Source organism: Aspergillus niger (genome assembly GCF_000002855.4).
Source record: "Aspergillus niger supercontig An07".
Classification (NCBI taxonomy): domain Eukaryota; kingdom Fungi; phylum Ascomycota; class Eurotiomycetes; order Eurotiales; family Aspergillaceae; genus Aspergillus; species Aspergillus niger.
In genome coordinates, this window is record NT_166523.1 from 1,840,830 (window position 1) to 1,851,918 (window position 11,089).

An 11,089-nucleotide genomic window follows, 5' to 3' on the forward strand; every position below is an offset into this window, starting at 1 on the left:
CTGCTGCGCCGTCTTGCCGAGTAGGGATGAAACAGTGTCGCGTGGCTGCGGAATGAGGTTCTTGGGGATCTGGCCTGCTGCGACGGCGGCGGAGTGGTCACGTTTCCGTTGGTCTTCGATGGCTTGTATGTCCAGGGAGGAGAGGCCGAGATGTTCGGTGCGGGTTTTGGCGGCGCTGTGGAGTTTCGGAGGGAGAATCCATTGGTTGGGCCATTGGAGGATGGCGCCGTAGGAGGGGGAGGTGCAGTTGTAGTAGTTTTGGCTGGTGACGTAGAGGGAGAGGTCGAGGAGGGATTGAGCGCGGGATTCAAGGAAGGCGGAGAAGCTGTTGATGACCGGTTAGAATCTGCCTCTTCTCCCGAACATATTATATCAAGATACTGGGGTATGGGAAAGCATACGCAGTGTTATCTGCTTTTTCGATCCCACTGAGGCCCTGATCCAGGTCCCAGTCGCCGTTCGAATACTGACGGAGGTAATCGACGATATTGCGGAACCGGCTTACCCATGTTGAGCCATTTCTGAGGGCTGGTAGTTCGCCTGCAAAAAGTATAATGTTAGTCAATGCGTCATGAAGCCCACGAGCGTAGAGCAGGGGCCCTCCAGAAACTAGTATTCGGAGAATAAACCACTCAGACAAACATACAAGTCGGCGACACAGAAGGATCACTGCTTGCGACGAGTACCCAGGCGTCCTTGGGCACCGTCAGGGACAGATACGTGATTGCGGCGAGACATTGCGCATCGATAGACGGCAATGAAAACGCCGGACCCCAAATATGAAGTTCCAGAACCATCTTTTCCCGTCGTTGCGGCGATGGCCAGACAGATGGAGGTTGCGTTGTTGGACCGGTGCTATCACGTGGAGATTCCGCCGGGCGGCGAGACTGGTCGCCTCAGGCTGACAGGCAACCATTCTAGCATCAACTATCTACGGAGTATCTACTTACTATGGAGGTATACACAATACAGAGCGGGGAGAGAGCATGTTGTGGATCTATCCCACGCATATCAGTACGTAGATAGTATCCTGCCTGATCTAGTAAGTGGTTGGTGCGACTGGCCAGTGCAACAGATACAGTACAAACAGCAAAGTAGGGGTCATCGGGTATCTGAGATGATGGCATTGAGTAAATTAAATCCATGGGGTTCTGGTTTCACTTTGTGTCATCAACCCCTCCTTTTAGGCGAGAGAGTCAGTCTACTGATCTACTAACTATGAGTGATTTTCTTCGTATCCGCGTCCCGATCGTAATTGATGATAGGAGAAGGGACTGGGAGTTTGAAGCTAACGGAGTACGAGGCAGGTAGTTAGATAACTAGCTAGCTAGCTAGCTATTCAGCCAAATTAACTGACTGGCGGGAGTATACGCGATACTCAAGCCACACCTACTTACACCGTTACTACTAGTAGTAGCCAACGACTAATCTAGTGGTCTACTATCTACTGGCTCCCGCACAATTAATCAAGAGATGTCTGCAGAAGTTGAATGACAAACGCGGGAAACCCACCCATTTAGCGCTATAATTACAACAAGAAAGTAAGATTTAATTTTACTACTTCTCTGCCATCCAATTCAGCACATGGCATGACATGCTCAATTCCGGGCTTTGACAACGGCCTAATGAACTAACGCTCAGTCCCTGCTTACTTTACGGGTTAAGGGTGGGAAAATAAATAGAAAAATAATAATAGTAAAACAAAAAATTCCAAACAGACAAGGCTCCAAGCCAGGTACATCCGAGGTCAGTTGACCTGCGATCGGACATTCGTGCTAAATCAACTAAGGTTTAGAGAACGTGGAAGACAAGAGTAGAAACAAGGCAGAAATAGTAATATGGAGCTTAGGTACCTCTTCCCACCCCCGCCACGTATACCCGTTATATCGAAAAGCGGGCAATCAAGGCACGGTTAGACACCTAGTACTAGGCAGACACACACACACACACACACACAGGTGGGCCGCTCCTTGAACTGGATGAGGTATGTAGATAGTAGCTCATACATACATACATACATACACCGTAATCAACGGAGGGAGGGTTTAAATTATCAGCTTATCATTGATCAGCATTTGTTTATCGGCAGGATATCCGCAGCATCCTTTCATCCATTCATCCATGGCATGGCTTGGCTTCCTACATATGCAATGCAGGTGGCATGTGGTTTGCTTGGCGGTTACGAGATTAGTTTCCGTGACTTGGGTGGGAGAAGGGGTCCGGAGACGGGTCTTTTGCAACAAACAATCCATCCAGTTAGATACTACTACCAGCATAGATAGTAAGTCGGTTCCTAGTAGTAGTCCTGCGGTAGAGCCCGTCGTATCAGGTGCGCCACCCGGGCCGCGCAGGCCAGGGTGCGTACCTCGCAGAAACTATTGCATCAAGTAAGAAAAAGCAATACTGCAGCACAACTGATAAGGAACTGCGGGAGAGGCGGGTGTCTACCATTGTCCTTATTTTTCTTTTCCTCGCTTGGATCACCGTATGATCGAGTCATAATCTTGCTAAATGCCGCTATCTGATTACTCAATTCAGTGCGGTACATGCGCCAGAAGAGTGACTGGCTGGGATTGGCGCTAGAGGATGGAGGTTCTCCGTACTACAAGAGGGGGAGGGGGGATCGCAGCGCTATTGATTCAGAATCCCTGCTGGGCTGGACTGTTGTTACTCCGCTGCTGAACGTTGCCCTGTGTGTGCGCTTCCTGTCGATCTCTTTGGGGGGGAGGTTCCCCGCGGTCACACAGGTTACTCAAGCAATGCACCATGCAATGCTGCAATGCAGTTATCATAAGATGCTTACAGTTCTATACGTTTAGGATTGTAAGATAGGCAAGTAAATGGTAAAGAATTTGATAGTTTCATTAGCAATGTCAAAGCGCAGCCAAGAATGCGAAATGCCGCTGGGTATATTAAGTCTATTATACATGCCGTCGATTTCAGATAAAGCTCAAATCCCAAATGTGATGATAACAAAGAAAATGGTAAAAGGAAATAAAACCGATTAAGTAATTGTTGAACCCCATGTGCGAATGGGATCCAAGGTTTCTGAACAACGCATTGACATCGGTGGGGATCGTGCGATCCATGCTGCAATTGGGTTGGTCGATGAACATTACCCGAACTTGCACATGAAACTCGTATGCTCGCGAGTCTTGTCGTCATCACTTTGTTGCAGGGTCCGATTGCTGACAAGGCTGGTTGGAGATAAATGGCCCGAGAGTGGGGAACCAATAGCGAGTCACAGCATCATGGTCCCTCTTGCTCGTCGAATCCAGCCCCCCTGCAGTGCGATAGGATCTGCCGATCACTCAACAGCCGCGTGAGCTGATGCAGTGCAACGATTCGATGTCGCAATGTCAAAACGTCATTGTAGAATGGGAGCAGAGAGCGCCTGCGCGTGTTCCCGGAGAATTGTATGGAGAATTAGACACCGGCCCAGGAGAGGATTCCGTGTGGTGGTGGTAGTCAGAAAGTTCCGAAAGATGGAGAATCGAAGGTGTTGAGGAATGCGAATAAAAGGTATATAAGTGGAAAGGAGCAGAGCCATAGTGTGATGTCCCAAAAACGAAATCGTGATAACCATATGCCGAAAGGTGCAACTCCCATGTCATGAGAGACTCGAACCGGTCCACATTGTCACTGTTCCTGGCGGAGTTGGTGGGAAGGGTTGTGGTTGAACCGGTTGAGTCTGTCGGTCGTCAAGTTCATATCAAGTGAATTGCCCATTGCGTTTACTTGGGGAGCGGAGGAAGAGGGCCCTTTGGCGGGGGACCAGGGCAAGGAGGGAACTGAGAGGTAGAGCCACCGATGGAAGGCATGGTGATGTAGTTGATGGTAATGGGTGATGTGCGTGGTGATGGTAGTAGTAGTGGTGGTGGTAGAAAGTAGTAATAGTAATAGTGGTTGATGTAGTGTAGCACGCGAGTTGTTTGAGAGGATTGAAGTCGAATGAAACCGAGAGGATTGAAGTTGAATGAAACCAAGAGGATTGGAAGAAGACGAGGTCAGATGGGCGTCTAATATATACTTGAGAGCTTCCCTCAATTTTCTGTGCCCTTATTTTTATTTTTATTTTTTGAAGAAAAGACCAACCGGGGTGATTGGCGCTGAACCAGAAGCAGAATAATAATAATAATCAAAAATAATAATAATGGGGACAGAATAATCAGAACGAAAAAGAAAAAAAATAAAAATTAAATCATAAATTATCATAATATTTATTTTTTCCCCTTCCCTTTCCCCTGTCGGGAACAGCTGAGCTCCACCGGCCGGACAGGAGGAAACGAACTACGTCAGAATCTGACCGCGTCCTTACACTAGTGCGGTATGGTGGGCTGCCAGATGGATTCTCGATGGATGCCTCTGCTGCTGAGGCCCCAATGGGAAATCCCAGGGAAATTTTCTAGAAGCTCCTGTTGTCCCACTCCGACCGGGGACTGGGCTTCACCGCTGAGACTTTTTGCCTCCCCCTTTTTTTCCTTGGGTTCCGCAGGTCTAATTAACATGCGCATTATCGGAGCTTATTTGATGGGGAGTGGACTGATGGTGGTGCTAGGTGGGCGTCTCAATCAGAAACAAAGGGTTGGTCTGTAAGGGCGATAATGTCACAGCCGAACAAATGTGCGGGAAGAAATGGGAACCAAAAAAAAAAAGTTTAGTTAGTACTCCATAGTGAAGGAGAAACAGGATCGAAAGAAAGGAAAGAAGAAGAAGAACAAATGAAAGACACAATGTGAAATTGGGAAAGAACAAGTGAACACGAAATTGGACAAGGCAAGCATTCCTGACCCACCACAGCGTTTATCGTCCTCTCTCTCTCTCTCTCTCTCTCTTCATTTTCTCTACGGAGTCGTCTCTACACACCCCGTTCTGGCGGCTTCTTTTCTCACCTTTCCCGTTTTTGCTTTCTGGGCAAGACAGCCCATCTTTTCAGCAAAGAAAAGAAAATCCTCTGAGCGAGACGCCGCCCATGTGACTACGACTGTAGCTAAACACTAGTGCCATTTCGCTTGGTCACGTAAAATACCATGGGGGAGGACGATGACACTGACGAAGAAGCAGCAGGCATGAGTAACCTACTTTGTAATGGTTAATGAGTTAACCTTGCTATCTATGACTCAATCGAAGGGATCAATGCCACCGTTAGAGGATGCGCTTACTCCGCATCCCGACCAGGATGGTGTCCAGGCAACCTCATCCCTGAGTATGTGCAGCTGCGTTTGATAGGCTTACGAGCTTTGGGGGCTAGTCCAGCCATCCCAACACGTGCCAGTTCGTAGATCCTTTGAGGGGGAAAGAGAACTAAGAGCGTGAGAAGAGCACCAGAGGGGACAAGGTCCAGCAAGTTCGATAAGGAACCCTCCAGGATGATCCGAAGTCAAATGCGCGGCTGTTGCGCTGCCCGTCTGAAACTCGGATGCGTGTGATTTGATTCCTCACTACCACCACCACACAGACACCTTCCTAACTGTACTTCCTTTCCCCCCCGAAAGAGGGAAGATCCTACTAGCTCCAGCCAGATTGTCGGGACCTGCGGGCTTATCCTCTGACTGTATCCATCCAGTCCAAGCCACCACTCATCCCGTAGTTCTCAAGCCCAACTGACGCCTGCATCCTTCAGCCTTCCCGTCTCAGGCGTGGGTTGGGCCTTTTTTGTGAGCATGGATAGTAGCTGAGCGTGGTGAGACAGCCAGTAGTAGACAGCTGAGGAACCATGGTCCATGATTGGGATTGGTAGAGACATTCTTCCCTTTCCTTCCCTTACAGCCTTGCTCAGGGGTGAAGGAGGGAGGAGAGAGGTGATCCGGTCATAACGGAAGAATGACAGGTCGTTTCATCTGTACAGGGCGGCAACTTTGTCGCAGCCAACGGGGTAGCCGCAACCTAAAGATACACACACACAAGACTGAGAAGAGGGAGCTTTGATGGCGTGTCCTCAGGCCGCCGCCGGAGCGATGTTTCAGGGGCTGATCACCATCGCACTACTATTCACCCACAAATGGATCGCATCGTCGGGGTTTACGTCCGCCAACGAAAACCCCGTCTCTCCTTGCAGGAAAAGTCAGGAAAAGTACCTGCGTTCGTATTGTCCGAGCTCTCAGACTTTTGGGTGCTGCCCTGAACAGTTTGAGTTCAAGAGGAGCTGTCTGTCATCCATCCTACCTCTCCCAAGGTACGGGAGCCTCGGGAAGCGATTGGAATCTGGTAATTCCGGGCTCTTCCATTTGACGGGCATCTCGGCTGACACCCATCCGTTCCATCCATTCCATTCATTGTGGCTGATGGCCCTTGCCTAGTCTTGGCTGTTGTGGTCTGCTATTGTTGCTGTAAGGCTGCCCTCCTATCGTCCCTGATTCATAACTATTAGACTTCACATAATCTCATAATTACACATCCTATACTCCGTACACGTACCATACCAATTAATGGCCATTGACTGGCTCGCCATCTTCCCGTCCGTCCCTGCAGCTTGAGAGAACTAATCGAAACTAATCTCCCACACCAGCTGACTTTGGTGTACTCTCTTATGCAATGCAACGCTCATCAGGTCCAATCCGGTTTGACTTGATTAAATGTTGAATGAGTTCATTAAATGAACCAGTAGCCATCCACCAATCTCACCCCCATGAAGTCCTGGCGTGCAACCGGACTAGCAGCACCCGCTTCATGAGCAAATATCTAATGAGGATGCGCGGCGTCACGCCAGATCATCTGCAGATGGGACCTGGCCCGGGGTGCAAAGTATACGGTAACAGGAAGGGAGAAAGATGATCCTGCACGTCAATCGATTGCTGCATCGACTCATCGGTCGATCCATCGAGATGCGGGTTGCGTTCTCGCGTCGATGATTTGATCCGGTCGCTGGCTTCTCCGCCGACAATTTTCGTTACCCACGGCCGCTAGAGAGATAGGCCGGCGCCTAACAGGATACTAACAACCCCGGCCTGCATCAAGTCGTCCTCAACGACTTACTTCTTTGGCGTAGTGTGCAGCTGTTAGCGCCGCTGTATGCATGACCACCGACTGAGACTTGAGAAGGACAAGGCAGGTTTTCGCCAGTCCCAGCAGTAGCATCGTGAGCTACGGCGTTCTACTGTATTCTACTAATTTTACCCGGTCGGTGGTGATGGCCGCCTGACGCAAGAGATCCCGCGCGCTTCCGGTGGATATATGGTTCATTTTCCCTTTTTCTATTAGGTATCGATTATCTCCCAGCAGGTTTCCTGAGCAATCCGGATCAGTCATAATCACCAGCTTTGCCACTTCCTGATTCTGCCAGGTCACATGGCTCTTATCCATTTGGGACGCCGGGGCAGAGAGGGCCAAAAAAAAAAACACATGGCAAGAAGAGAAGGATGTTGACAGAGTGGATCCCAGTTCCAAGAGAACGAAATGAGATCCCCACTGTTGGGGGTGTTCATTCCGCGCCGTTGGTGTGGTAAAAACTGGATCGCAGCCATTGATGGCTGGTCTCAGTGCGGAGGCAGGGTGATTCACGCCAATTTCGTCAAACTCTTCCTCGGCAAACTCCTACAGCAGTCCTGGACAGATTGCTATAGTAGTGCAAAAAGTGGGGAATGGGTACACATGATACACCACACTCACTGAGCCTTTGTCATACTTACGCGCTTTTCTCTCGTTCGGCCTATGTTGTCGTACATCCCGGGCAGTTTCCCGCCTCAGTTTTTGGTCCCTGCGGGTGAGTGGATGTAACGCAGCAATGCGTTAATGCAGGTACTATGCATCTTACTGCATCCTCGACTATCACAATCACCGTGACGCCTCCAGTCTGCAATATTCAATAGTCCGACTGCAGGAGTTTGCCCGCGCCGATGTAGGCAAGATCGGAATTTCGCAGCAGGACTCCGTGCGGCGTACATATCTAGTGAAGATCAACATCAGGGAATTCTCCGCTCTGTGGAATGGTACTGACTCTTCCAGAAACCGTCGCAATCCATGGTTCACCGCTCCTCCGTCGCACAGTGCTCGTCCACTGTCCCACAGCTTGCGTTCAAACTCTCAACAATCGCTCCCGCTCTGTCGCTAATTTCGGACTAAAGGCCACTAATTATGATACGAACTTGCTACTTTGTTCTAGTCAGCAGCCGGTCGTAGCACCGCCTTGGACGCCGCCGGTTTCACTACAACGGCTGGTCCACTTGCTCCTACCAACTCTGTTGCGGGAAACCACAGCCCATCGAATTCTATCCCAGCCTCTTTCGGCACACAGACATTGGTTATCGGTTGGCTGTGTGGCATCACCTTATCTCCTTCCGGATGGGCACTTGCAATTACTGCCGTCCTGGGTAGTGGCGTGGATTTCTATACAGTACTTAGGATACCGTGTCTTAGGACCCATGTTGATCACGATTTTCAATAGCACCCTTATGGTTCGACTACTCCCTGTTGAACCCCGCAGCGGGATCGGATCTCACGGGCGGCTGGCTACGGTTTTCTCGAATACCTCAAGCAAGGCAACAACACAGGCAACATAGGTTCAACCTCAGTCACAATTCTTTCGGTATTCTTCCTCGCGGTGTCCTGCCTCTTTAGGCAACTCTCAAGCAGCTAGAAAGGGCTGTATCTATCGAGAGGGTCTTTTCTACAACTTTTGCATGGAAAAGTCCTCCTTACCGTGGAACATGGATCCCAATTTTATCAATGTCGGTCAATCCTACTCCACAGTACGGAGAACTCCGCCCACTACCTTAGTCGGAGAAAATTTTTGTTTGGACCTGCCCTTTCCTTCCTCGACTGACGTCAAGATTCGGCTACTCTCCATTGGATCCAGTGCAGGGTTTTGCTTAGCCACGCGAGATTATTAATGTTTGCACACCAATTACTGGGCCATTGTTCTATGCTTCGGAAGGCATCTCCGCAAAAGGGCGGACAGGGCGCTTCTGAAAGAAAACGGTGAACCAAATCCCGGTCCTCGTTTACTCTAGTGTTGGGGTAAATATAAACGACACGGCAATATCTCGGTACTTTGACTCTTGGCAAGATAATGAAGCAGAAGCCTTTTGGGACGCGTCTGCTCAATCTAAAACGCCATTCTGTCCCCTGTTTTCAGATATATCACGGAGTCGCAAGCTGTCAATCTGGAAGTCAACGTGAAACAACCCCTGTACATCAGTATGTTATGCGCCAGGATCATGGCTTATGCAGCAAGCCGAAAGTCTAAATGACCCTCACATATGTATGTGCTGCAGTGCACATCCATGCGGCATGGTGTTCCTGTTCCAACGGCGAGTGCCCCGCAAGAGGCTCCCAGGGACCGACTGAGTTATGACAGTCTAGGCCAGTTGCGACGCGGCCGCGCACTGTAGACGTGGTCTTCGGCGCGAAAGGGGCGAGACAGTCAGGTTCCTTGGGACCCGGTGTTACACAGAACCTAGTTCAGATAACGGCCAGCATCCGAGTCTGGCCGTCGCACACCACTGTTTCGTCGCCTCACTGGAAACTCGAACCTAAAGATTATTTTCGGCCGGACTGGTCTCGACTCCAGCTGATGTTATCCAGACAGGCCGCTATCGCACCAGGTGGCACAGCAATTTGCGAACACGTCCGCAGGACGATCGTTCGATCCTTTTTCACCTGGATGACATTCAATCTGCATCACGCGCACGAGCATTCTGCAACTCATAATATGCGACCGTTGGACCACACCATGCGTTCTGCAGGAATCAAACGATCATGGTTGCGCTACATATGGTTGCATCTTATGACGAAGCATCATCCCCGTTCCACGCGGCGTGTGCAAGTCTTGCAATACTGCAACGTATTGCAGGCAGCTTCGAAATTATTCTTCGGGCAGATCGCCTTGCGCCTGGGTTGATATCCATTCCTCCATGAGGACCTGACGACCAGGTTCTGCCGTGGCAGCTCTTGTTCCCGTCTTGTCACCTTTCCGCGTGACAAGCAGACACAGCACCCAGCCGTAGATATTGAATCCCTCGTAGTTGGTCCTGAAGCGCATCTTCTTGTCATCGCCATCATCTGCATCTCGCGATAGCGTACCATCATCCTTCCTCCGCTTCGATGTACGCTGCCGCTCCGGCGAGTCATCAGACTGCCCATCAGCATCATCCCGCTGACGTTTCGCCCCCGCGCCATCATCATCACTAGTCGCCTGTGGAATATCCCGCATCTCCAAACCCTCTCCTTCATCATCACTCTCAATCAATATCCCAGCCCCAGCCCCACCAGGACCAGACCCTGTCCCCCTACCCACAGCGTAGCCCCCCTCATCCTCATCAAACTCCTTATGCCTTGTAAGAAGCGAATGGCGCGTCCTCGACTCGCGCAAAAACAACGCAACATCGAATTCCTCTGCACGAATTGCATGATCAGCCATTCTCTCCCTTCTAAAGCGAACCAAGCCCCACAATATCCGAAGAATAAACATGAATCATATTAGATAATAGCTTACCTTCAGAGATAACATCTTTCACCGGCTTCCCCTTCTTCTTCGCAAATAAGCGCTCATTCTCCTCGCGTAGTTTGGGCAGCACGAGCGGCCGGATCGCTGCGAATACGCGTGGAAGCACGGCGTCACGCGCGTTCAGGAGCCACCGTATATCGGACGGGTTCTCGAGGTAGATCCGGCATTCGAGGACTGTGTATTTGCTGATCCGGAGGTAGCGGCGGATGGGCGCCATGCTTACGCTTGGGTAGTTGGTTAGTGGGTGGTATGTCGCGAGAGAGCGGTGGGTAGGTTGGGAATCGAGCGGCTGAGAGATTCTTGTTGTTGACAATAGTAGAGGATGCGGGGATTATGTGAGTGAGGAGTAGAGGAAAGTGGCGTATGGTCTGATATTGTGGTTGTAATGTTAGAAAGTAAAGTGGGTGGATGGGTGTAAATCAGTGACGTTACCTGGGGTGCCGCGGGCAGTGACCGCCAAGCTTAGGTTAGCTGCGGTGCAGTGCGGGATCAACTATGGGCTGGCTGTTTGTTAGCCTCCGAACCAACTGGTCAATTTGTATCTCGACGTGGCTTAGCTGGCTTGTGCTACTTGCAGGGGTATTGAGCTTGGCTTTATTATGTTCTTTCGGCTTCTTTTGGGGTGGATCATATGATTTTTGCAAT

The 11,089-nt window shown here is 50.2% G+C and overlaps 5 protein-coding genes across 5 annotated transcripts; 2 read left to right on the forward strand and 3 right to left on the reverse strand.

The window, feature by feature from the left end:
* On the reverse strand, positions 1-797 carry An07g08430 (uncharacterized protein; the record flags this gene model as incomplete). Its single annotated transcript, XM_001391881.3, has 3 exons — positions 1-325; positions 402-540; positions 647-797. Coding segments are annotated over 3 exons (615 nt in total), but the record flags the coding sequence as incomplete, so codon positions are not given.
* A 1,041-nt stretch (positions 798-1,838) lies between these two features.
* On the forward strand, positions 1,839-2,947 carry An07g08440 (hypothetical protein; the record flags this gene model as incomplete). Its single annotated transcript, XM_059748647.1, has 7 exons — positions 1,839-1,911; positions 1,959-1,984; positions 2,157-2,205; positions 2,279-2,329; positions 2,539-2,692; positions 2,806-2,823; positions 2,860-2,947. The coding sequence occupies 7 exons, from the start codon at positions 1,839-1,841 to the stop codon at positions 2,945-2,947; spliced, it is 459 nt and encodes a 152-aa protein (XP_059601046.1).
* Positions 2,948-6,272: 3,325 nt separating this feature from the next.
* An07g08450 (hypothetical protein) lies at positions 6,273-7,077 on the reverse strand (the record flags this gene model as incomplete). Its single annotated transcript, XM_059748648.1, has 4 exons — positions 6,273-6,352; positions 6,418-6,481; positions 6,625-6,681; positions 6,976-7,077. 4 exons carry the CDS (start codon positions 7,075-7,077, stop codon positions 6,273-6,275), a joined length of 303 nt encoding a protein of 100 aa, XP_059601047.1.
* Positions 7,078-7,580: 503 nt separating this feature from the next.
* Positions 7,581-8,828, forward strand: An07g08460 (hypothetical protein; the record flags this gene model as incomplete). Its single annotated transcript, XM_059748649.1, has 4 exons — positions 7,581-7,702; positions 7,738-7,837; positions 8,102-8,332; positions 8,499-8,828. The coding sequence occupies 4 exons, from the start codon at positions 7,581-7,583 to the stop codon at positions 8,826-8,828; spliced, it is 783 nt and encodes a 260-aa protein (XP_059601048.1).
* A 974-nt stretch (positions 8,829-9,802) lies between these two features.
* On the reverse strand, positions 9,803-10,661 carry An07g08470 (uncharacterized protein; the record flags this gene model as incomplete). The annotated part of the gene is made up of 2 exons (XM_059748650.1): positions 9,803-10,332; positions 10,433-10,661. 2 exons carry the CDS (start codon positions 10,659-10,661, stop codon positions 9,803-9,805), a joined length of 759 nt encoding a protein of 252 aa, XP_059601049.1.
* Positions 10,662-11,089: the final 428 nt, after the last annotated feature.